This window comes from Pseudogymnoascus verrucosus (genome assembly GCF_001662655.1).
Source record: "Pseudogymnoascus verrucosus strain UAMH 10579 unplaced genomic scaffold scaffold_44, whole genome shotgun sequence".
NCBI classification, from domain to species: domain Eukaryota; kingdom Fungi; phylum Ascomycota; class Leotiomycetes; order Thelebolales; family Thelebolaceae; genus Pseudogymnoascus; species Pseudogymnoascus verrucosus.
In genome coordinates, this window is record NW_017263695.1 from 51,685 (window position 1) to 76,307 (window position 24,623).

Consider the following 24,623-nt stretch of genomic DNA (forward strand, 5'->3'; position numbering starts at 1 on the left):
GGCCGCATGGTATGCAACCCTGTCTTGGCCAGACTGGTCAGGGGTCAGCGTGTCAGGGGGGAATCACAGATCACAGTATCACAATCAAAGAGCAAAGTTTTGCAAGAGGGAATCTTCTTCTATTCCCGCCATCCCCCGGTTCACTCTTTTATCTAATCGAATATCATGCCAACATCATCTCCCCCTATCCCCATGCCCAGGCTACACCATCCAGCCGGCAGCACATCGTTCATATACCCGGCCGACATCTATTAAACACCCCTCACCCCATCCTACCACCACCCCATCCCTCCTTACATTCCCCAGTCCCCCAAATCAAAACACAAAACACCCCCAATGCGCCAGCCTACCCCACAAATATACAAGTAACAAAAAAGGAATCCCTGAAAAGGTCGTCGTATCGGGAGGGCATCCATCCATCAGCCGTCCCTCGCTGCACGCTCAAAAAACCGCGTCTTTGCTCCCCCCCCCCAAAAGTCCCAAAAAAATACATCAAAGAAAAAGGTTGCAAAGTGTTCAATCGTCACCCCCCACCTCACTACTCCATCCCCTTCCCCTTCCCAGGCGTATCAGTCTTAGCAGGCGTCCCCGGCACCTCCGGCGTATAAAAAGCAGCCTGCTTGAACCCCCCCATCCCCTCATCCTCATCCACATCCTCCACCACCGGCAACGGGGTCCTCACCCCCTCTTCTTCGGAGAGCATGCTCACAGCCGCATCGCTATCGCTCGCCATACCGCCCTCTCCCAATTCAAGCGTCGCCGCGTGGGCAGAGAGGCGATTATGCAACTCCCTAAAGCTTCTTGCGGCGAGGGTATTCGTACTCGCCTCCGAACCACGATGATCCACACCACCGCGGTCACCACCACGCACCTCCCCCTCCCTCTCCACACTCGATCCCCTCTCCTGCGCCTGCGCCGCCTTCTTCAACCTCATCCTCTCCTCGGCAGACATATTCGCCAACGCATCCCCAAACGTAATAACACTAGCCTTCTTCCCATGAATGACAAAGCTGCCCGTCCCCCTCGCCAAATGATCATCCCTCACCACCTCCTCCCCCTCCTTCGCCGCCGAGGACGAAGAGTCCTTGCCCTTCCGACTACGGTGCTGGGTAGGGACGTGCGCGTCGCGGAGGGTGCGGTGGATGCTGCGACGGATTTTGCCGCGTTCGAGTTTCTCTTTCTCTTTCTCTTTCTCGGTGGAGTCGGAGGGGCGGGATGAGGCGTCGTCGGTGGTGGCGGTGGTGGGGGGTTCTTCGGCGATGGAGTCGGATGCTAGGGTTGTGTCGATGAGGCCCGCTTGTTCCAAGGCGATGTTCTCGCCGGCGTCTTCATGGGGGGAGGAGACGGAACGTTGTGGGTCTGCGGAGGTGGTGGGGGTCATGCGGGGGTATGAGGATGTGTGGGATAGTACTGGGCTCCTTGGTTGTGCGCCAACACCGGGGGAGGGCTGTTTCCTTGGCCCGTCGAATTTCAGAGGTGGGAGTTCCCATGATGCTTGTGCTTTGTGGAAAGTTGAAGCACTCTGTGCGGCTGAGGGACTGGTGAAGAAATTGTCGATGTCGAAATCACTCGGTGATGCCTGTGGTATCGGAGTTGGGTGCTGAGATTGCAAGCTCTGTTGAGGAGAGAGAGCAGCGCTGTTCCTGGAACTCACTGCGGCGAGACTGTCGCGGTCGTTTTGTTTGGCCAAGGATTCCCCCGAGGGGTTGGAAGTAGGGAGTAGCGGCTCGGGCTTTTCACCTTCCCCGGTCTTCACTTCTTCATCCAAGTCCATGGACAGGATATCCCTGTGACATCTCAACCTCCAGATCTCCATACGGACCCATCTCAGCTTTGCCGACATGCGGCCAGCTGCCAATACTACTTGTTCCCTCGTCTTTGGCTGGATAGGTGCGAGGATTTGCAAGTGACGAGCATTCCGAAGCTGAGCGTCTAATTGCTTAGTAGCAATAGCTAGCTTCTCCTCTGCCTCTGTAATCTTCTGCATCATGATCTCTCTCCTTGCGGCCAGGATATCTTGGGCCATCTGGAGATCGATCTTTCCGCTGATAATCTGAACTTCACCAGTAGGAGTCTGCACAGAGCGTCCGGAGTTCGCGCTGCCCAGCCTCCTAATCCCACGAGTGCGCTGCCCCTCGTAATTCCCACCAACCACGCCACGCATTCTCACGCCGGCTGTGCGGAATGCTGCAGCGTAGTTGAGCTTCGCGAGCCAGTCATTCATTTCATCTTCGTTGTCAGCCAGGAATGTTTCCTCGAAGCCTCCATGGCGAACGAAGAGGAACGCGTTCTTGTGCTTCTTATACGTAGAATCGAGCAGGGCGACAGCATCATCCGTTGACATCAATGCATCCGGTTTGAAAGATTCAATCGGGGGCTTGAAGGTGACTGGAATGCCATCATTACCCTGCTTGACGTGGTGGTCGTGTTGATGTATCAAGCTCTTGATCCAGGCGGTATTGCGGAAGAAGTATAACTGCGCTCCTGTGAGAATTGCGCCCCATTCCTGCCAAGGGGACCTCGTCTTCTTCTTCTTCGGGTCCTTGCGCCATAGTAAGCCGACCTTGGTGATCTTGATATCGACGATTCCAGGGTGTGCTTCCTCGGGGTTCATGACCGTCTTGTCAGACATGAAGGCATCGGGGCGTGACCTTGCAGATATAATCTGCAAAACACCTGTTCTGAAGAATGTTCGCTGCAAGTCGTCCAGATTGAGGGACAGCGCAGTACCAATGTAGCTGTAGTGCTCCTCCAAGTTCATTGCGTCCTTCAGATTGGGCCGTAACGAGTCAAGCTTGCTGTCGATAATGAGAGTATACGGATCAACAGGCTCTTTCGAAGGGCGCTTCATCGGATCCATACTCGACCGAGGGAATAAACTCTTCTTCTTCGACTTGTGCTGGACAATTCGCTCGCCATTGATATCAAGATCATCCTCCACATGGATGAAGGGCGTGTACGAAATATTGTCATAGAAACACTCCAAGATCTCGTCAAAGATTCCCTCTCCCTGGGTGTTCCTGCAATAATCCTGCTTCTGCATCTTATTCTTGTTATTCTTGTTGAAGACATCGGTATGCAGGATCAGCAACGAAAATGCAATGAAATATGCCTGCTCGGGCGAAGCGTAGATGCCTGGGTTGCACTCGTGGTACCGGTGTGCAAACGATTGCAGACACCTGTCGATATGCTGCGTCTCCTTGGGCAGTTCGACTTCCATAAGAAGCTTGCGGAGGGCCATATCCATAGGATCGCCGAAGAACCCAAACCCACGCATGTAGCTCCGGAGAACCTGCTGTGAGAACGTATCGCTGCCTTTCGACAAGACACTTGCAACGGCGCCTCGACTTACAGCCTCTTCCAGCCGCAGGAGGTACTTTGCCGGGCTATCATCCTGATGTCTCTCGGGTATGATAATTGGCTCTCTTGTGATTTGGATCGAGTTGTTTTTCGAGGTAGCAGAGAGTGGACTTGCTTGTCCGGAAGCGTGAGGCATTGGGTCAGGGCGAAGGCGATGGGTCAAGTTGAATATATCCCCGAAGCTCTTCCTGCCCGTCGACGTCGACGTGCGGCTGGACGGAAGAGGCGGAGTATCTAATGGCTCATCGGCCTGCCCGTTTCTCAAAGATGTCAGGGTAGAAGACCTGCCCCTGAGGCCACGTCGAGTAGGGGAAGATTTGTTGGAGGCCGTCGAGTCGCGGCGGATCAATGGTGACCCAGGGGCTGCAAACAGCATAGACGCCTTAGCGATGGCAGAATGGGTGTGAACGGCACCCTCGTTATCATCGGCGCCTTGCGGTAGGCGTAGAGTTTGTGCGGCGCCGGAATCCGTGCTCGCTCTACTAGTGTTGTTGCCAGACTTATCCGGTACGGAAAGCGAGTTAGGCTGGTCATTATGAACTACCTTTGGCGGTAAGGGAAAGAGCGGCTGAGGCTTCTTTCGCCGCGGTAGTCTAAAGAACGTAGTTGTAGTATGTGTTGTCTGTATCGTAGTAGTCGTTTGCGCATACACATGGTTGTCCGCAGAGCTCCCATCAGACCTCGAGGATTCGGACAGCCGATTGACTGGCAATGCAAGCGTCGATCCGGCATCATCTCCATAAGGCGGAGGCATCGCACCTGGGACCTGAGAGCTGTGACGTACAGGTTCATCGAATGTAACACGGGATGACGAGTTCCCTTCGGATAGCGTCTTCCTCCTCTCCTTCTTCGACGCATTTATCAGTTCGTCAAACGCGGATGGCTTAGGGTCCGATGGTTTTATGCCAGGTAGCTTGAGCTTCGACTTTTTCTTCTGTGTGGTGTTTACGTCGAGAGTCGGTGCTGTTGTGATGATCTCGGGAGCTGCCGAGGGAACGTCAGTAACTTCTCTACATGCTTGGAGCCCAATCGGGATCAATGTCAATCAATTGAAGGAGGTGGAACCTACGTCTCGGCATAGGAGGGGCAGCATCAGCCTCAGCCTGCTGCCTCGCCCTCGTCGACAGCTGCGAATCCGACGCATGCCTAAACTTCATCATCGAGAACCGTCGCGACTGCTTGGGCGTCGCATCCTGCACCGGCGGTGACACCGGCCTATCCTCCGGGACCGTCTTCTCCGTCGAGGAAAACGCAATGGCCGGCGCGGACGACTGCGGCGTCAGCTCGAGCGAATCTGACGCGCCAGCGTCCCTGCGCGGCAACTGCTCGCTGAGTCTCCCCGCCCTGGTATCCGCAGCTCCTGTCGGGCTGGGGAAAAGCAGCGAGTGGCGGCGATTGAGATCGGTCTCGCTGGCCTGGCCGCGTCGACGCAGCAGGCCTTGGATGATGGGCATCTCGAGGGGGGTGGTGGGAGCGCGGGAGCGAAAGGGGATTATCGGATCATGACAGGCCACTTATTTTCGTGTCTTCTTCTTCCGTTTTCAGGTCGAGGCAGGTTCTTGGGGATTCGGGATAGAGGTTGCGGGGAAGGATTGGGAGAGTAAAATAGGAGTTTATCCGTTCGTGTGTGGTTCGAGAGGCTGGGTTCAAGGAGGGAATTTGGTTGGTGTAGTGTACAGGGTCGTCGTCGCACAGACGTCAGGGTAGCTCAGTGAGAGTTATTGTCCAAGCTGTGTGTGGTGTGTGATACAAGGGGTTTTTTGGAAAGTGATCAATAATACAAAAGACAAGAGGAAGCTGTTTCAAACGATTGATTGACACCGAGGTCGTAAGAAAGAGAGTAGAGAGTGTTTTCGCAGAAGTAAATACAGGAGATACAGCGAGAGATAGTTAGTTAGAGTGTACAGAAATAGAGGATCGTATAGGAAGCTGCTAAAGGCAATAGCGCGTGTCTCTTCTGTGTTGATCAGGGTGTCGTTGCGTGGGATTTAATGTGGAGGGTACTTGTAAACAGACCAATGCTACTGCGGGGGATGAAGTACTCCTTTGCTTATTCCCACTCTCAGCTCCGCTCAGCTCCGCTCAGCTATCCCCTCAGTGGCTTCTCCTTTCCTCCTTTCCTCCTATCATCGCAAGCGGACAACAAGCGGAGAACGTGGTGTTCTGATGTGAGGTCAGAGACAGGAGACGGCGTCTTCTAATCAGCTAATAATAAATTCATACCTACATACAGTACAGTCAGTGCAGTAGAAGTGCAGTAGAAGCGCAGTAAGAGAAGAGTGGCTGTAAGAATAGCTACGAATAAGAACTTATCTCTCTAAATATCAAAAATTAAAAATACCAATAAGGATCAAAATACACCAAAATACATCAAAATACATCAAAATACCCTTCTATCTTCTATTTCTAGAAAAATCCCAGCTGTCGCAAATGCCCCAATGTATCCTGCACCCAATTAATCTTCGCGTCTCTGCCTGGGCCCCGTCTCCCCGGTTGCAGTTGATTTGTGAATTCCTCAGGCAATGAGGCAGTGTAGTACATACCCTATACTTACAAACACACCTCCATCGCTCTTCCCACACAAGTACCCCCAAGTTACCCCGCCAGTAGCGTACCCAATCGGAAGCATCGTCATCGTCCAATTCAACCACCACCACAACCTCAACTACAGAGAGCAAAGAAGTCGCTGCCTTAGACCCCCAAAAACAATCCCAACAATCATCCTCTCACCACAACACCCTGATCCAACCCTCAACCCGCATCCAGAAAGGGTCACCCATCCCCATTGCGTCTCCACCGCTTGGAGACAACCACCACGCAGCAATGCGACTCCTCCAGGAGCCCACCTCCCTCCTCCCCCTCCTCCTCCTCTCCACCCTTGCCCCCGTCCCCACCATAGCCGTCCCATGGGCTACAGGCGACAGCACACAATCCCTCAGCGGGCGCGACGCCAAAGCAGCAGCAGCGCCGTACCACCGCTCCCACAGCGTGTTCCCGCAGCTGACATGGCTGCGCGACACGGCGATCGAGAAGATCTTTGGTGGTGGCGGGAACGCGAAGACTGATACGACGACGACGAAGCAGGAGAATGGACAGACCGCGGCGACGAGCCAGCGGAGGCCGTTGAGCGCGCAGCTGCCGGCGACGTTGTTAGCGAAGTATGGGGGGGATGTGGTGCTGAGGTTTAATATCACGACGGAGGAGGAGGAGGCGGCGTTGGCGGAGGCGGCGGATACGCTGTTTCTTGATGTGTGGGAGTTTACGAATAACTGGGCGGATATAAGGTTGGCAGAGGACGATGTGAGTATATCGAGATAGTCCCCTTCTCAAAGAACATACATACTAACCACCACCCCCCCAGGTCCCGTCCCTCCTCGGTCTCCTCCCCAAATCCCTCCACAACGCCTACTCCAACCTCATGCCCGACCTCGCGCAATCAATCTACCAATCCTACCCCTCCCTCGCCTTCTCCTCCCCCCCCTTTCCCCCCTCCGCCGGACACTCCTCCTTCACCCCCTCCGTCCACAAAACCGACGGCGCAACCGACAACATCTTCTTCCGCGACTACCAGCCCCTCTCCGTCATCATCCCCTGGATGCGCCTCATGGCATCCATGTTCACCACCCACGTCACTATGACCTCCATCGGGCTCTCCTACGAAGGGCGTTCCATCCCCGCCCTCCGCGTCGGCGTGCACCCCACCCCCGCCTCCCCGTCCTCAAAACGGAAAACCATCATCATCGCCGGCGGCCTGCACGCTCGCGAATGGATCTCCACATCCTCCGTAACCTACATCGCCTGGTCCCTCATCACAGCCTACGGAAAGTCCCCCGCGATCACGAAATTGATCCACGAGTTCGACTGGGTCTTCATCCCAACGCTGAATCCGGACGGGTACGTGTACACCTGGGAAACCGACCGATTATGGCGCAAGAACCGCCAGCAGACCCACCTTCGCTTCTGCCGCGGCCTCGATCTCGACCGCTCATTCGGATACCGCTGGGCCGGGTCGGCATTCCAAGCTAACCCCTGCTCGGAGAGTTATCCGGGGTCTGCGCCGTTTCAGGCGGTGGAATCGCATCGTTTGGCGGAGTGGGCGAAGACGCAGGTGGAGGAGAATAATGCCAAGTTTGTGGGATTGTTGGATTTGCACTCGTATAGCCAGCAGGTCTTGTATCCGTATAGTTATTCGTGCGAGGCGGAGCCGCCGACGATTGAGAATCTGGAGGAGCTGGGGATGGGGTTGGCGAAGGCGATTAGGATCTCGAGTGGGGAGTTTTATCAGGTTACGTCGGCGTGTGAGGGGAGTGTTGTTACGAGGAAGGGGAAGGGGAAGGGCAAGAGCGCAAAGACCACCGCGAAGTCCGCGAAGTCGAAGAAGAAGGATGAAGAGAAGGAGGGCCCGATGCAGCAGATCCGCATGGAGAGCGGAGGGGGGTCGGCGATCGATTGGTTCTATCATGAGATGAAGGTGCGGTATACGTATCAGCTTAAGCTGAGGGATACGGGGAGTTATGGGTTTTTACTCCCGGGAGAACATATTGTGCCGACGGGCGAGGAGTCGTTTAATGCGGTGAAGTATTTTGGGGATTTCTTGATGGGGAATAAGGGGATTGAGAGTGTGGATGGGGTGGAGGTGGAGGGAGAGGTAGAGGTGGGAGGTGAGGGGAGTGAGGAGGAGGGAGTTGAGAATGTGGCAGTGGAAGAGGGTGAGGGTGAAGATGTGGATAAGGATGATGATGAGGAGTGGGTGGTGGTTGAGAACGAGGACACTGAGAGAGCAGCGATTGATATGTCCGAGCTACGGCGGAGGAGGAGATGAGGTAGAATGTGTAAAATTGAACCTTTTGGACAGACATGTGATGGATTACTAGGAGTTTGGCAGGGTTTGGCAGGATTTGGCGTCTGGGAGAGTATTGGGACGCGAGGAGGGAAATTTGCCATACGATACTGATACGATACGGTGCGGATAGTTCGGGATTGGATAGCTGGGGTTGGCTGTTTTCGGGAAGGAGTGTATGATGTTTTGAGGGTATGTGGTGGCTATATGAAGTAATCTATGTATGTGTGTGGAGGAGATAGTGGTGGTGAAGATAGCACTGGAGATAGGGAAGAACAAATCATACTGTACTTACTTTTTTCTCTGATAAGCCCAATGGCAATGCGACGGGCCTTCTCACTATAATCTTACCCGTATAGCCGTATACTATACGGGCATCCAGTCTACCAACTCCGAACAAACAACCAATTACATAAGACCTTATGTAACACACCCTCGTACCTCCCACTACCATCCCACATTGCTAGAGGTGCTTTTAGAGGGAGCTAGTATAAAAACAGCATACAAGCAAGTATACTCCTCCACACGTGACCACAATAAGTGGCTCTGGGCACGTGATATGTGTCATGTATTGCATGGATGGCAGGCCAGGGGTGGATCGATGGATCGCGAGGGGAGGGGACTAGTACGAATAGGGGATGGTGTACTGCGGAATTGAGAGGGGACTCACCCGCAGCTACGGTATTTTGTGTGGGTTGGTGGGTAGGGGAGGGTAGGGGAGGAGTAGGGAGGGCCAATAGTGACCACTACCGCAGTGCAGAGGTTGCGTGCTTTGGAGGTGTACCCATACTATAACGGATATTAACTGAGTCTACCATACAAAAGTCTACTTTCTACTAATTATATTCTCCATATATACAGAACCTTCAACTGTGGCGATTTTTGAAGGTCTAATTCTTCTTCTGTCTGCTACTTACTATTGTATTATCACGAATACAATAGTCTGCTTACTACTTACTATACTTACTTACTACACCATCACCTCATCCATCACCGCCACCCCCAGTACCCAGCACCCAGCACAGCACGACTCATCTGCGCCAAGAGATACAAGGGATACGACCCATCGAAACTTTCCCATAGCCTGCAATCTGCTAGATTACTACTATAACCACCAAAACCGTCCCATACCGTCCATACTATACCTGCATGTCGACATCGCACGCCATCCCGCACCCTCTTCACACCAACCCCAACCGCCACTCCTCTCATACCAACACCACACTCACTCACTATACAAAATAATACACCGACATTACCGCATAACACACGGACAAGCAACAAAACACCGCAACCAAGCACAGATCATCAAACCCGTGGCGACATCGGGGCGCGCCATTTCCCCATCTGAGTACGCCAGAACGCCATCCAAGCCCACCAGCCCGCTATATCCCCCCCCCCCTTCGTCCGCTTCCTTCTCTCCATGTCCGATCTGCCACGTCCTGCACGTGAGAACAAACTTCGCCGCGGAGACCGAGACCACGAGGGACCAGCTGAGTCTGAACTGTCCTGTGCGACTTAACTACTTGGCCATTCTCTCTCCTCCTCACCTCTCCTCTCTCTCGACAAACACAACACACACAATGCCAACCACCACCATGGCCACCGCGCCGGCCTCGCCTCCCCCCTCCACCTCAACAAACAACGGAACCCCCTTCCCCTCGCCGCCCACCCACGACAGCTGCAACGACAGCTACGAGAAGCACTCGCACGACGACGACGACGACACCCTCACGCGCATGCGCATGGCGAGCTCGAACAAGATCGCCGGGCGCGCCATTGCGCCTTTCCTCGCAAGGCATATCCCCGCGGCCTATGCGCCTACGGGGACGGCGAGGGAGGGCGTGGAGAGGGAGAAGGATCCGAGTACCAAGTTTTGCTATAGGCATCGGCCGGATTTGAAGTGTAGGCGGACGGCGGATGAGCCGTCGATGGATCATTTGCAGAGGGTGAGTTTTTCTTGCGGTTATCCTCGGGGGAATTGGGGGGGAGAGAATTTTAGATACGAATGGAATGGCTGACTTGTGACGATAACAGGAACTCGAGAGCTTGTCGCAGGCCGACCAGCAAGGCATATCACACGTCTGGTCGCTCTTCTCCGCGGCCCCCGCAAAACACCGAAACCTCATGCTCCAAGGCATCCTCACCCAATGCTGCTTCCCGCAGCTCTCCTACCTCTCCACCGCCGTCCGCGACCTCATCCGCATCGACTTCATCACCGCGCTCCCCTCCGAAATCTCCTTCAAAATCCTGTGCTACCTCGACACCACCTCCCTCTGCAAAGCAGCACAGGTCAACCAGCGCTGGCGCAGCCTAGCGGATGACGATGTCGTCTGGCATAAGATGTGTGAGCAGCATATCGATCGCAAGTGCGTGAAGTGCGGGTGGGGACTCCCCTTGCTCGAGAGGAAGAGGTTGAGGGATTGGAAGAGGCAGCAGCAGCTGCGCGCGACGGGGAGGGGACTGAATGAGTGGTCCCCGCAACTCACGCCGCAGCCTGAGGCGGGGGATGGGGCGGCGATACCGAGGCTGGAGTTGGTCGCCGCGGTGGATCAGAATGGGAGGAAGCGCTCGGCTTCTTCGTCGCTGTCGGAAGATGGAAATGCCTCGCCTACTCAGATTAAGAAACTCCGCACGCTCGAACCCGTAGCTAATGGCGCGGTTGTATCGCGTACTAGCACACCCCGCTTCAGGCCGTGGAAGGAGGTATACAAAGACCGCTTTAAGGTCGGGACAAATTGGAAGTACGGGCGGTGTACAACCAAGGTGTTTAGGGGGCACACGAACGGCGTTATGTGTCTCCAGTTCGACGACTCTATCCTCGCGACAGGGTCATACGATACTACCATCAAGATCTGGGATATCGATACCGGCAAGGAACTCCGCACCCTCCGCGGCCACACCTCAGGGATCAGGTCTCTGCAATTCGACGACACGAAACTTATTAGTGGCTCCCTAGATCGCACGCTCAAGGTATGGAATTGGCGCACGGGAGAGTGCATGTCCACCTACCAGGGCCACACGGGTGGCATAATGTCCCTCCACTTCGACGGCAACCTCCTCGCCAGCGGCTCCGTCGATAAATCAGTCAAGATCTGGAATTTCTCAGATAAATCCACATTCTCCCTCAAGGGCCACCGCGACTGGGTCAACGCAGTGAAAGTCGATTCCGCATCCCGCACCGTCTTTTCCGCTTCAGACGACTGCAGTATCAAACTATGGGACCTCGATTCCAAAGTCTGCATCAAGACTTTTGAAGGGCATGTTGGACAGGTCCAGCAGGTTTTACCGCTGCCGGCGGATTATGAACCGGAGCTTGATGATACCACCCCCCCGACGGCAGATGACGCATCTTCCAACGCCTCATCAGCTGAACTTCCCAACCCCTCCGACCTCCGCTCCACCTTCGGCCCCGCCTTCACCGCCGGCTGCGCCACGAACCGCCCCCTGCCACCACGGTACATGTTAACCGGCGCGCTGGACTCCACCGTCCGCCTCTGGGACGTCTACACGGGCCGCTGTCTTAAAACATTCTTCGGCCACGTCGAGGGGGTTTGGGCGCTGGCGGGGGATACACTTAGAGTTGTGTCAGGGGCGGAGGATCGCATGGTGAAAGTGTGGGATGCGAGGACGGGGAGGTGCGAGAGGACGTTTATGGGACATGCGGGGCCGGTTACGTGTATTGGCTTGAGTGATAGTAGGATTTGTACGGGGAGTGAGGATTGTGAGGTTAGGTTGCAGAGTTTTAAGGGGGATTTGGGGGAGGGGGAGGGGGGGGTGTAGGTGGAGCGTTTGGGGGGGGGGGGAAGGGTGGTTGATGTTTTGTTTTGAGCGGGATGCTTTGTTCTGGGGGAGGATGGAAGGATACCACGGCATTGAATCGGATGATTTGGATTGGAATCGAGGCTCAACGACAGCCCCACGGCTGGATAATCAAATGGCGTTATTTAGGGTTTACGTATGGGCGGCGGCGGCGGCGGGATGGCTTTGCGATTTGCTCATCTTAGCGGCTTCTTTATATTTTTGTTATATGGGGCCAGTAGGGGAAAACGGCGGATACCCTGGAAAATGGGAGTAAAAAGGGGGGAGGGCGGGGGAGATTAGATTCAGTCATGTGTTGTACGATATGAATATGAATATGAATACCAATATCATGAATGAGACGAGAGGGAATAGTGATGTGATGTGACAGGTGTATGTGATAGGTGTATGTTAGGAATCTTGGTGGAATGACAGGTAGGATGCGAGGTGGTGTGTGAGAGTAGTGATATCTTCTGTACAGTATTGATACTGCGGATTGTGCCCAGGAGAGAGAACGAGGGTGGAGAGGGGACGACGAGGGTATATACATCCAAAAACGCGTAGACAGCCCCAACACAACCTAGCTAACATTCGTATGTATCATTTATCTATGGGCGAAAGATTTATATACCCTACTGCCTTCTCTTTTTAGCATCCTAACAAGGTTTATATAAACTTACTTCTATATTATAGATAACATAGTTAAAGTAGCTATAGAGAATAGGGGCAATAGAAAGGAGGTGATAACACTACTTCTTAACTAACGAGGAGATGATGTCTATATTACAGATAATGTAGTTAAAGCAGCTATAGGGAATAGGGGCTGTAGAAAAGAGGTGATGACACTACTTCTCGACTGACAAGGAGATGATGTCAATATTACAGATGACGTGGTTAAGGAAGCTGTAGGGAATGAGGGTAGTGGTAAGGAGGTGATGACACTACTTCTCGACTAACGAGGAGATAATGTCTATATTACAGATGACGTGGTCAAAGCAGCTGTGACGAGTGGACAAGAGGAGGTTTTAAAGCTGATTAACACGCGACTAAATATTCTTATATCGAAGCAGTTGTTTACACTCGCTCAGTTTTATAATTTGGCAAAAGCTGGAGATGTGAAAACGATCCGAAGTTTGTTACGGCAAGGCATTGACCCAGATCTCAAAAATCCTAGGAATGTATCTCCTCTTTGGAGAGCTGCGCAATCCGCGAGTCTTACAGTAGACAAACTACTTCTCGATACTCAAGCTGTCGATCTTAATGCGCAAAGCACAGCTGGACGATCTCCTATATTTTGGGCAGCAGCAAATGGTCACACACGCATCGTTGATTTGTTGTTAGATAGAGGGGCAAATCCTAGTCTTCCTGATGAAAATGGGCGAATACCCCTTTCAGTGGCCAAGGAGAACGGACATGACGACATTGTAGATGTGTTACGGGCCATGCTGTAGAGCTGACCCACGTGATGGAACAACAGGAATAGTATTAACAGTATGTTGTTCTATGAGTTCCTGTGGTTCCCAGTGTCACAAAGCACCTGTATACACAGTCATTACAGTAGTAGATAGGAGCTGCCTGCTCAGTTCAATATAATACCTTTACTCATACTATAAATGTGCATATTTGAGAAGCCTTCGTCACTCTCCTATATTTCTTTCTCAGGGTGAGCGATACTCGTTGAGTCCATTGATGGGGACTCGTAATTATTGAAACAGGTAACATGTTCAATTCTTAAAGCCTCTTGTTCCTCTCCGTGGATACTCTTCGATATAATCTCTAGCAAGCCAATCACCGCATCCAGCGTAATCGCATGTGTCACACCATACACATGAAGAGTTTGCTCGGTTGCTGTGCATATTCGACTGTTGTGGAAGATCTCCCGGTTTTTCAAGTCTAGGATAAAAGGATGTTTCTGGAGAATAATGTTTAGCTCCAAAGATAGATGCAAATCAACTATGATACAGTGCCGCGCTTCGTGGTTGAAAGTGAGAGGAATTAACACTTCCCTTGGTCTCCCAGCCAGATTGATATCTATGACAAGAGGCATAACGACGACTGGAGAGCGAATATACGAATGGTGCCCCAGACGTTGAAGTCCGATCGGCCTTCAGGTACGACAGGGGTGGAGCGCGTTGGCCAGAGTTTCCAAATAAGGACAAGTGACCTACTACCACTTTAAGCGCTATGGTTGCGGGGGATCAGCGAGTAAACGTGGAAATAGAGGTAACAACCGCAACAAATAAGAATACCGCTTCACGAATGGAGAGGAACGCCAAGCTTGGGGCACGCCAAGTATCCAAGCTTGTGACATGCACAGATGATACTCAAATCGTCGACTGAAAAGCGAAATCTGCATTCTGAAGGTTGTCACGCAAGCCCCTCTCTCGAGCACAGTGATTCCAATCAATTGTTGCAATATTACCTGAGTGTCGGGGATGTCCACCAAAATTGAGTGGGTATCCTAGCCGAGCAGAATTATCATTTAGCACGCATCAAGTGAAGCAGCCGCAATAAAGGCTTCAGCATAAAGTACAGTATATAGAACAGTAACAATTAAATCTATCAACTAATCTATAATATCTACTTGGCCTGTTCTACTATTTGTAAGACCCCGTGAGGTCCAGCTTCACCAGTGAAGGTGAAGCCAGAATGTGGCTTCGGTGGCTGTCTCTGAGCATCTGGAAGAAATACTTGCGAGTGAACTTCACGTAGGGCAGCGGAAATATGATATTCCGAGATTCGTGGTTTTTAACCCGAACACACTATGACAGAATCTGTTTGTTGCCTAGCGCTAACGTCTCCAATAATTGGTCTTCATTGATGCCTCCCTTCCCTGTGTAACCACTTCCAGAGGTCGTTTGGGCAGGACACAAGACCCAAGTTTCGTGCAAAGTAGCCAACCAAATCTCGTTTTCACGAAGTCGCATTGCTGCTCACAGACACCAGAAGTAGCCTCAGGGAGCCGCTGTCGTGATCGCAGAGTCTAGGGCGTGGCCTTTCGAGAGGCCCGAGGCGGATTTCGGAAATCGACCAACCGTTTCGCGTTTTTTAAGCGCTCTTAGGCCGCTTTAGTGGTCGCCACAAGTAGAGAAGTGTGGGCCTTGAGGCAGTCCAGGTAAAAGCAGCATTGGTCCTAGAGCGGGAACAGGGAAGCGGAAGGCTGACAACAGGGGACGGTTTTGGTAGTGGTCTTGGCGCAAAAGCGATGGCAGCTCAAGGAGAACTAGGCATCCCGTCGGCTCTGCCATACATAACCTTGAGATCGGTGGATTAGTAGTTGGGTGGGTGACCACCAGCGAATACCCACTGTTGTATGTATTTTGTCTTTTTATACTATAGATCTACCTTCTTCTCCTTGGTGGCGTGGCAGGGTTGCCGTGTCCACACTTTTTTCGCCGGGAGGCATGATTTTACAACCGGCCTGAGCCTTAAAAGGGTAGGGGTCTATCAGTACAATTTTAGAGCATTTTCAGAAAAGCCTTCGTACAAACATCGGTTCATGGCAATTATAGCTATTAAAATACTCTATTAATATAGGTCCTTAGTTTTGTTATAAACTTAACATTAATAGGGAGAATAGCAAGCCTAAGCTATAAGTCTAGCTAAATAACATAGTTAGATATAGCTTATTACATGCTAAGTATACTCACGAATGTAACTAGCTAACTTCTCTCTACACTTAGTTTGCCATTTAGACCTTTCCTAGTTGCTAGTTTAAGGGCGATTCATTTTAATTACATATTTCACTACTACTATAGCGCCGTGTTATATTTACGTAGTCGTGAGTTGTTTACTTACGCGTGGTAGCACTTTACAGCAGAAAACTAAGGTGTGTGGTTAACAACTAGTATCACTAGGTAGTGGCTAACAGATCGGTGCTCTTTCAAATTGTAAGCCACTATCTCCGTTAGCTTATTACCACTCTTACTCACAGGCATAGGTCGCAACTGCATCTGAGACGTAATCTGAGTTTTAGAGACACCACGCCAACGTCATCAATGACTTCCTTTGCCCACGTACGATAAAGGATTAGGAATAATCCAGTGAGGATAATTAGGTAGAGGACCATTGGATGGGGAATCATTAGGTGGAGGGTCATCGAAATTCAAGGTAATTAAAACACGATCGATGAATCAACTCACAATTATAACCGAAGACAACCAAAGTCGTTGTTGTCGGAACAATCAACCTTGGATGGTATCTGATATCTTCCTCGCAATTCAAGCGGCTGATTAAAGAGATAAACGAGCAAGCTTTTTCTCAGGCTCCGTAATTTCCCCCTCGTACATATCCTACCCGCGGCCAGAAGTTCTCCGCGTCATCAGCCTTCTCGCCAACCCAAGCGGCCTGACGAGGTTTAAAGGCTCCATGGTCATCTGGGTTTTCATGGTTCGCAAGAAAGCGTTGCGGGATCTTGTCATCTCCAGCCGCTTGCTTGTCCCAGTCAACGTCTTCCAGCGACATAGATCCGTTCATCCACAAGAGCCCAAACCCAGACTCGCACTACTCAGGGTTCTACAGTGTCTCGGAGTTCACCAACTGATACTGAGTTGATTCAAAGCGTGGATTACCAAGAATATCATTTTCAGGGAACCTACTGAAAGGGCGATGTTAGGGTGAAGCGAGGGTGGCAGGATGACTTCTCTCGACCAAAATATTCGCCATTCTTCACCATGTCCTCTTCTCAATCAATACAATCGCAAGCAGTGTCATCCTAATATTACCAGTCATTATTCTCAGCACCCCCATCATCCCACCCGTTATGCAGCCACTACCCTCATAATCACCTGAATCTTCAGCCCCGTAACAAGCGGCGTCGTTCCCCACAACGGCGCTAATGCCGTGTCTGCTCCATGAGGCTTGTATCTCACCCGTTGATTCCTCTAACCTTTTCTTTCACTTTGAACTCTGAAGCAAACAATCGGATTAAAGTCGACTTGCTACATAGAATACAAGCTGCCAGCTCTCCCAAGTTCATTCCGACCATCGATCGATCTCCAGGTATCAATTACAGGTCTTGCTGGAAAACCATACAAAAGATCAGTGCACCCACAGCCTTCTCATGCAAACAGGACGTATCACCCGGGAAACAAAAATTCGTTTTTTTATAGGGCTCGTCGCCTGTGACACTTTCCCTGGTCTGACAAATGGAGAGTAATTATCCTTCTTTTCATTGTTACCGATTGGCTTTTATTTGTCTTTTGAGTAGCATCTCGTTCTCATCCCTCCTGGCCTTTTCTACCTGCTTCCTGCCCTTGATAATTACTGCTTTCTGCTGTACCCTAGACAAGTGCATGAGACTCATTCGATCCCCAGCCCGCAAAGTGGCAAGCTGATTGTGAAAAGTAGCTTCGCGTTTGGCAATCTTATTCGATTCAGACTGCGCAGATTGGCCGAGAGTTGTATCAGACTGAGGCCTAGATATATCGAGGGCCGTAGATGGACTTGTTGGAGGGAGGCCCCGAACTTTTGTGTAAGTTGTCCGGTGTTGGTGTAGGCGCCGTTTGCCTTCCGTTCGATGCGACAAGAGCTTTCCTGATGGCAAACGCATCGATTCTTCGACGACGACACCACTCAAGCCCTCTGGAATCAATTTTATGGACCCGCCATCGCTGTCGTCAGAGGTAGAGTGAAAATCATAGAAGTCCCTGAATTCCGAGTCCTCGCTGAGTATGTCAATCTTGCAATGCCCTTTGCCCATCATGTGCTGCTGCGCAGCTTGAGCACTGCTTCGTTGAGAGCCACAGTACAGACACTCAAAGTAGACGAATATAAGGAGGTGGAGGTACTCGGCCAAGGTTTCAATATCTACTACCAAATGAGAAGTATGCGGTATGAAAAGACCATGCCTTTTAAGCATGTGCTCGAGGTTCTCATCGAGTTCTATGCTGCTGTGTTTGCAGAATAAACACTGCGTATGGTCAAATTGGATGTCTGACTTCTGTCTGTCCGCGCTGTCATCGTTCACAGATAAAAGAGACAAGCCCTTCTCGATACCCCTAGTAGAATAGTGAGAGTTGGTCGACATCAAGAGAAATTTGAGCTAACTAACGTTACGCCATCCACTTCGTAACATTCTTCGTAGCTCAGGTCTATATTAGCTCCCTTTATCTTGAGGGAATCAAGAGTTCCGAAGCTTGAGCATGGGGACAAATCGCTTTGTGTGTCTGAATTATTGGTCATCTTTGGGGCTTTACCGCCTCTCAAGCTCGTTGTTCTCGCGATGAATGGCTTATTGAGAGGCAGCTGAATGTGCCGTGGTAAGCACGCGATAATGATGTAGATTTGGATACAGTAGAAAAAGGAATATAAACCATGTACTCAATTTAAAGTGGGGAATTGGATTGAACCAGGGGTAAGGCTGTCGGCCGCTGTCTCGGACCATTCCGTGCGTCAGATAAACAGATAAACTTGAAAGAGATCGGCAAGAGATTGGCAAAGCTTAGACATGACTTGCCGCGTCATATTCAGGGTTCATACTCCGCCTCCCGCCTCCCGCCTCCCGCCGCCTCTAAAGCGCCAAGGGGACGTTCTAAGGAACACCGTGATGAAGATACTTTGAACACACTACGAAGCCACTGCACCCTCACTACAAAGACACTACCACCACGCCAATCCCATGCCAGCCGCAACAGGGACAGCCGCTATCCCCCGCTCGGCGCGAGGAAAAGCGCATTAATCCTCATCAACCCTGCTGCGGCCCTGGCTGCGAAGGGAAGGTCCGAGGTCAAAAAACGGCTTTGTATTTTTTCGCTACTGTTCGTACCGTATTGTACTGTACCTTTGGGCTGTGCAGCGCTGTCAAGTGGTACCTGAGCCACATCCAACAACCGTCAAAACAGTTCCCCATCCACCAGTCACCGACCCCCTGCCCCAGTCCCCCCTTCTGTTCTGCCCAATCCCGACATTCATCCGCCCTGGCCCACAGTTCTCCACAAGCCAGTGCAGTACTTGTACTACTGTGCTATACCCAGTGCTGTACCCAGTACTGTCCACAGGCAGATCGATCCTTCCTCTTTCTCGAACAACTGGTTATGGACCTTCTCGATGCAGCACATGTCCATTACTGCGAAGTAATATAACCGAAACGAGAAGTTCATGGCGCCCGTCGTGCCTCATGGTATTTCCAGAAGTTTGTGTTTCGTGGATAGACAATGCCCTGTGCCTTAGCTGCGAGGTAGCGTCCCAGCGAGCCACTGGGAAACGCTGATTTGCGCCCGATTTTCACCCTCTGAGAGGTTCGAGAAGGACTTTCCAAGTTGCGCTTCGGTCAGATTTCGGGGCGTTAAGTAGCCAGTTAAACCAAGTAAAATCAGGTGCAGTGGAAATTACCAGCATGAACACTTTGCAGAATACAAAGCGGCACAGCCGGACAGGAGTTTCGCCCCATGTTTTGCCCACCCACGATCGTATCCACGAAACGCAGCCTGCTGACAAAAAAAGGATTTGTTGATACTTGGTGATACACAATTTTTTGGCTCCGAACTGGCTCCAATGTGCTAATCTCAATATCAAACTGCCTAGGACTGGGAATTTGTAGTCATGAAACCAGCTGTTACAAATCGTAGGTTAACTGCTTAATGAGGGTTTTGGTATTCGGTTCAGAGATCGTTTGATTTGTCACTAACTCTTGTTTCAATTCAGGCGCACGAAGTTGCAATGGTTGCTGGACTTGTCGAGTTCGCAAGAAGAAATGCGATGAGGCCCGGCCTTCCTGCTTTTTATGCATCTCTTTCAGATTGGAATGTCACGGGTATGGGCCGAAGCCCAAGTGGATGGACAATGGAACATTACAGCAAGAGCAAGCTACTAAGATCAAACACATCGTCAGACAGACGAGTAGATCAAAAAGGCGAAGATGGACGGTAAATTCAGATGCGCTATCTCTAGAATGCGGAAGCTCGCAGGCTTTACATTTGTCGGCTTCTGTTGATGGACTCCTTGATGGGTGGGACGATGAACCAACACAAAATAACATTTTCCCTGGAGTCGGAGTTATCGACGCGACTTCCTTGGACGAACCCACGTGGACGAATCTTTTTGATAACGACTCCCTCGCTTCACAGGCCCTTCTCAGTCCCAATGGCATAACGGAACTTTCCAAAACGAGCCTGAATGTGGATTTGGAGCGGCCTGTGATATCAACTGGATCCGCTGATACCATCTTCGATCCAGCATCTGAATTAGTAGATGCGCGCCAAAGTGAAGGCATGTGGGATGACAGCGGGACTCGAGATGACCTTCTTACTTCCGATGGGACAGCCTGGACTTCATGTTCCGATAAAGAGATTTTTCTTGAGTCCCGCCTAGAATCCGCCACTCATTATCAAATCCACCCAGTAACTCGATGTCAAAAGGATGCTTTGACAGCTGGAATCTCTGGGCAACAGATAACGGCCCTAGCAGGGATGAACCGGTTGGCCTCTGGTGGAGAAACTGAGGACATGTTGTTCATGCACTACTTGGATCAAGTATTCTATATTCAGTATCCGTTCTTTGATGCACATAAGAAACAGAAGAGAGGTTGGCTACTTTCTATCCTGAAGGGAGTCAAATCGACATACCACGCAAGCCTCGCTTTAAGTGAGCATCATCTGCTCTCGACACAATTTCCAAATTCCGAAACAACCACTTCGCTTATGAAGCTACGATCCAAGGATAGTTACTATTACCTAGCAAATCAGGAGATGGAACTCAGCGTTGGCGGATCGAGTTGGTGGGACGAAAGCATCCGCCTGGTGCGCAGCATTGAATGTCTTGCTTGTATTCTGCAGCTCTTGTTCTTAGAGGTAGATAAACTGATTTCCAGCTTTACTGCCCACTTGTTGACTCTATATTTCTGCAGATATTTGCGGGCGGTGCAGATAATTGGCAAAACAATCTCCGCACAGCTGCAGGTTTTCTTCCGGCAATCATACAAGGGTCGACTTCTCTTGTACCAGGGCATTTAAGAGATCGGAATATCAGGAGCAGCGAGCCTATACAGAAGTCTCTGGGTGCCAAAGAGAGCGAGGCAATTAACTTCTTGCTTGGCTCCTTTATAGCTCTTGATATTATTTCTTGTGCTTCTACTCGTTCAGCACCTCTGTTGGATATCGATCATATATCAATGCTTCAAACGCTTGACGTTGATTCAAGAAGCTTCATAGGTTGCGATAACACTATCATGATTCTCATCTTCGAGATATCTCAATTGGATAGTTGGAAGAAAGACGCTAATGAGTCTCAAAAGCTAAGCATTGTAGAGTTGGCAAAGCGTGGAAGTCGAATCGAGGAGCGTATCCACCGAAAGATTGCTGAGATTGAGAATGCATCTTTGTCTAGGCTATCTTCGAAAAGGGATTCGAGATTGTTGTTGATGTCAGCTTATGCTGATATCAACAGAATCTTTGCTTTTTCTGCCATTGTCTACCTCCATGTTGTTATTTCCGGAGCCCATCCCGAGCTACCAGAAGTGAAAGAAGGCGTATCGAAGACCCTAGCTGCTCTGCAGAGCTTGGAAGATAAGGAATTGCTGGTAAACGCTGTCTGGGCCTTCTGCATTTCTGGGTCCTTGGCAGTCGAAAGCCAGCAAGGGTCTTTTCGAGAGCTTTTTTCGGCAGCGAAGGTCACTCATTCTACTGTTGGATCATTTGCAGAAGCTTTCAAGATTATGGAAACGTGTTGGGAGATGAGAAGGAATGGTTCATGCAGTTGTGATTGGGTATCTGCAATGGACAAACTCGGTCGACATGTTCTGCTGAGGTAGCTGAGTTGGGGGGAACAATGAGAGCCTCTGTACGAGTCAGAGTCACGGACATGCTTCACAGGGTCTTGGACTGGGGTCTTGGACTGGGGTCTTGGACTGGCTTTGTAATATGACGAAACCCACACTACCCTGCTAGTGTGCCTCGCATAATATTCCTGTAGAGATCACAATTATTTTGGGAATTCTAGAGTAAAGAGAAATCCATCAAGTTTCTAGATATGGAAGTTTGATCACAGATATAAGTTATTATAAATTTCTTCAATTATTTGGCAAAGAAGTGTGGTAACCTTTCTTTAAAACACGATCATATAACAACGCGGACTGTCCACATTTCCTGATATCGTCTGCTCCGTTGATGAAGTGCTGTAACGTGCCGTTGATGACCGGAGGTCGCTCTATTGTACTGTCCGCATTGCATAACAGAGTCTTGTAAAGAAGATTCATTAGTTCAATTGAGCATGATTTGATTAGAATGATCTTACCTCTCTCAAATAGTCCATGCAGTGTGGCCAATGGAGGTCATCGTTCTGATCGATTCCAACGAATTTCCCCTCAGACGAAGCTTGGAGCGCCATTCGCAACCCGGCCAAGCAATGTAATTGATGAAACATAGAAATCATTCCAACTGTCTCCTTTCCATCCGGATTGCCGTCTGAGGCCCAGACCAATCCTCCATGCCCTGAAGTGTCATTCACTGTAAGAGCTTCCCAAAGTATATCTTTTCGGTGGTCAAGTGTCATGTAATCTGTGTTACCACCAAACTTTTGTATCGAGAATTCTGTCTCTTGTGGGCATTGCGCCGAGAATATAGCCAACGGAAGACAGGGAATCAGTATTCCAAGCAGTACTAAGATAATAAAGCGCTCTGTAGTGAAGAGTGGCCGTAAAGAACGAAGATTGAAGGTCTTAAAAGATATAGAACGAGTCCTTGTGTATTGAGATGTTGGAAGTAATTCAGTGCTGTTCTCGTCGAAATCCTTTTCAGGAAGCTTTGTGTACATGTTAGTGGTAAACTTGGGTTGAGAATAACTATGAGTGCAAGCAAGAAAACCTCGGTGGAATGATGTAGGAAGCTAAGTAGGATAACTACATTACCTCGCTCAAAGATCGAGTGCCTCCATACTACAGTGGCGGTAACGCTACTGTACTTGTGGACAGCCGCGCGCAGGTCGCTCGGCGGCATTGAAGGCAGCGCAGTCCCATTATCCATACGGAATGGAATCTTACTGGGTGTAACAGACGGCACGGCAAGACGAGCAATTTTGATCGCTTCGAACCGTTGCGCCTAGTCTCTACAGAAGATGGGCCTCCAGATAAAGTCAAAACCCGGACGAGTTAAGATACCGCTTTGCACGTGAAATATCAAGAAGCTTTCACTTCGACGTCACAACTTCATGAAGAGATATCAACACGATGACGAAAAATGATACGTAAAGTCATATTTAGCAGAGACAGGTTCAATAAATTTCAGAGTATTTCCGGATTGTCATAACTCTAAGGCCTCTCCATATGCCCATGCCCATGGCCACCAACATCTCTCTCTCCTCCAAGCTTTACGCCGAATCCCGCACCAATTGCATCCAGAGGAATATTTGCCATAAATATTGGATAGCAATGCTCAACATGACTTTCTCTATCATACCGATTCTCCAACATGAGACCCTTAGCCCTCATCCTGAACTCCTTTCTCCAATAAAACGCGCAATGTGCAACATGCCAGCCAAATGTTGAATAAAACATTGCTTGAGGTTTCGGCAAGTTTGCCAAAAGTCCAACTTCCTCCAAAGTCATGCCTCTCGTTGCATTACTGTCGGCCCAATACGTCCACTCGCCATTGGGTCCATCACCAGCATGTTCAAATTCAGCTGTGAGTTCATCGTCGCGGCAGTGCGTTGGTAGCCAGCAGGCAGCCAAGCTGTCGTATTTGCAGCCCAAAGACTCCGCCTCAGAAGTTGAGCTGCCACACAGACATTTAATAGGCTTCGGGCCGATCCCGTGGTCTTCCATGAAATGGAGCTTCGCAACGTAGGTCCCGAGGGCCACGACCAACACGACCAAGAAGATGATAATGCCGTACAATTTCCTTCGCCACGTTGTATACTGTGGTCCTGGAATGACTTTGAGCTCAGCTTCACTGCCTTCAGAATACGAAGAGTCTGGTGAAGAGACAAGTGGATGATAGTTCTGGGAGGCCTTCCGGGTGTGTTTGCCCCAGAAAACAGGTGAATTCATTGTGGAGGTGGAGGTTGCAATATGATGTTCTTTTCTTCGCTGGAGGTTCAGACGAGAAATTGAGCAGCAACCAGCCTAAAGAATTGGGCGCTTGAGTCTCGGGTGGGACGGCCATGTAAAGTCCCATTGGTTCTATGCAGGATGTTGACTTCCATGACTTGGAAGGAAATTTGTGGGCGTGATCTACCAAGGGCGGCTGTCACTGACGAGCTCCACTTACCGCGCGGTATGCTGTTGGATGTTTGAAGAAATGGCATTGTTCGGTACTTGGGCCGCCGCGGCGGCATCTTAATACCGCGGAAGAAGTGTGAACACGCACGAGCTAATTGAAAACCTCCACCATACTTGACAAGCTTCCCTTCATGAAGAGTATATGAACCCACAGAGCCCTAAGTACAAAAGGCTCTCGAAAACTACAGCCACCTCCATCACTAACACTTCTTTCAAAGCTCCAAGCCTCCCGTTTCTTACACAAATAATCGCAAAGATGAGGATTACTCTCATCAGTTTCATCTCACTTGCAGTTGCTGTTTCAGCACTACCAACCACCAATGTCAATATAGGAGTTGCTACAGCTAGGTCCCCTCACGGGGAGGGGGCAGACGAATACGGTGCGAAATGGGCCAAGCGTGCTGAAGCTGG

At 50.6% G+C, this 24,623-nt stretch overlaps 7 protein-coding genes across 7 annotated transcripts; 3 read left to right on the forward strand and 4 right to left on the reverse strand.

Moving 5' to 3' along the window:
- Positions 1–97: 97 nt before the first annotated feature.
- Positions 98–5,231, reverse strand: VE01_08490 (uncharacterized protein). Its single transcript, XM_018277912.2, has 2 exons — positions 4,430–5,231; positions 98–4,344 (listed from the first exon to the last, which is right to left on the reverse strand). Exons 1-2 carry the CDS (start codon positions 4,812–4,814, stop codon positions 539–541), a joined length of 4,191 nt encoding a protein of 1,396 aa, XP_018127603.1. The 5' UTR covers positions 4,815–5,231; the 3' UTR covers positions 98–538.
- Positions 5,232–5,933: 702 nt separating this feature from the next.
- On the forward strand, positions 5,934–8,531 carry ECM14 (Putative metallocarboxypeptidase ecm14). The gene is made up of 2 exons (XM_018277913.2): positions 5,934–6,660; positions 6,722–8,531. Exons 1-2 carry the CDS (start codon positions 6,184–6,186, stop codon positions 8,180–8,182), a joined length of 1,938 nt encoding a protein of 645 aa, XP_018127604.1. The 5' UTR covers positions 5,934–6,183; the 3' UTR covers positions 8,183–8,531.
- A 526-nt stretch (positions 8,532–9,057) lies between these two features.
- VE01_08492 (uncharacterized protein) lies at positions 9,058–11,983 on the forward strand (the record flags this gene model as incomplete). The annotated part of the gene is made up of 2 exons (XM_018277914.2): positions 9,058–10,149; positions 10,238–11,983. Exons 1-2 carry the CDS (start codon positions 9,784–9,786, stop codon positions 11,981–11,983), a joined length of 2,112 nt encoding a protein of 703 aa, XP_018127601.2. The 5' UTR covers positions 9,058–9,783.
- Positions 11,984–13,498: 1,515 nt separating this feature from the next.
- VE01_10815 (uncharacterized protein) lies at positions 13,499–14,188 on the reverse strand. Its single transcript, XM_059464265.1, has one exon. It carries the CDS (start codon positions 14,046–14,048, stop codon positions 13,647–13,649), a length of 402 nt encoding a protein of 133 aa, XP_059320248.1. The 5' UTR covers positions 14,049–14,188; the 3' UTR covers positions 13,499–13,646.
- A 2,584-nt stretch (positions 14,189–16,772) lies between these two features.
- Positions 16,773–18,365, reverse strand: VE01_08493 (uncharacterized protein). Its single transcript, XM_018277915.2, has 2 exons — positions 18,054–18,365; positions 16,773–18,000 (listed from the first exon to the last, which is right to left on the reverse strand). Exons 1-2 carry the CDS (start codon positions 18,182–18,184, stop codon positions 17,178–17,180), a joined length of 954 nt encoding a protein of 317 aa, XP_018127602.1. The 5' UTR covers positions 18,185–18,365; the 3' UTR covers positions 16,773–17,177.
- Positions 18,366–19,039: 674 nt separating this feature from the next.
- VE01_08494 (uncharacterized protein) lies at positions 19,040–21,849 on the forward strand. Its single transcript, XM_018277916.2, has 3 exons — positions 19,040–19,565; positions 19,646–20,790; positions 20,847–21,849. Exons 1-3 carry the CDS (start codon positions 19,544–19,546, stop codon positions 21,747–21,749), a joined length of 2,070 nt encoding a protein of 689 aa, XP_018127607.2. The 5' UTR covers positions 19,040–19,543; the 3' UTR covers positions 21,750–21,849.
- Positions 21,850–23,230: 1,381 nt separating this feature from the next.
- Positions 23,231–24,128, reverse strand: VE01_08495 (uncharacterized protein). Its single transcript, XM_018277917.2, has one exon. The coding sequence runs from the start codon at positions 23,979–23,981 to the stop codon at positions 23,244–23,246; it is 738 nt and encodes a 245-aa protein (XP_018127608.1). The 5' UTR covers positions 23,982–24,128; the 3' UTR covers positions 23,231–23,243.
- Between the last annotated feature and the right edge of the window lie 495 nt (positions 24,129–24,623).

Bases quoted from the DNA above. Each gene is read 5' to 3' on its own strand.
- VE01_08490 (XM_018277912.2), bottom strand. From the start codon at position 4,814: ATGCCCATCATCCAAGGCCTGCTGCGTCGACGCGGCCAGGCCAGCGAG. The intron at 4,345-4,429 runs GTAGGTTCCACC...TTCCCTCGGCAG, and splicing joins TGCCCCTCCTATGCCGAGAC to CTCCCGAGATCATCACAACA.
- ECM14 (XM_018277913.2), top strand. From the start codon at position 6,184: ATGCGACTCCTCCAGGAGCCCACCTCCCTCCTCCCCCTCCTCCTCCTC. The intron at 6,661-6,721 runs GTGAGTATATCG...CCACCCCCCCAG, and splicing joins TAAGGTTGGCAGAGGACGAT to GTCCCGTCCCTCCTCGGTCT.
- VE01_10815 (XM_059464265.1), bottom strand. From the start codon at position 14,048: ATGCCTCTTGTCATAGATATCAATCTGGCTGGGAGACCAAGGGAAGTG.
- VE01_08493 (XM_018277915.2), bottom strand. From the start codon at position 18,184: ATGACCAATAATTCAGACACACAAAGCGATTTGTCCCCATGCTCAAGC. The intron at 18,001-18,053 runs GTTAGTTAGCTC...CTATTCTACTAG, and splicing joins TACGAAGTGGATGGCGTAAC to GGGTATCGAGAAGGGCTTGT.
- VE01_08494 (XM_018277916.2), top strand. From the start codon at position 19,544: ATGAAACCAGCTGTTACAAATC. The intron at 19,566-19,645 runs GTAGGTTAACTG...GTTTCAATTCAG, and splicing joins GAAACCAGCTGTTACAAATC to GCGCACGAAGTTGCAATGGT. The intron at 20,791-20,846 runs GTAGATAAACTG...ATATTTCTGCAG, and splicing joins TGCAGCTCTTGTTCTTAGAG to ATATTTGCGGGCGGTGCAGA.
- VE01_08495 (XM_018277917.2), bottom strand. From the start codon at position 23,981: ATGAATTCACCTGTTTTCTGGGGCAAACACACCCGGAAGGCCTCCCAG.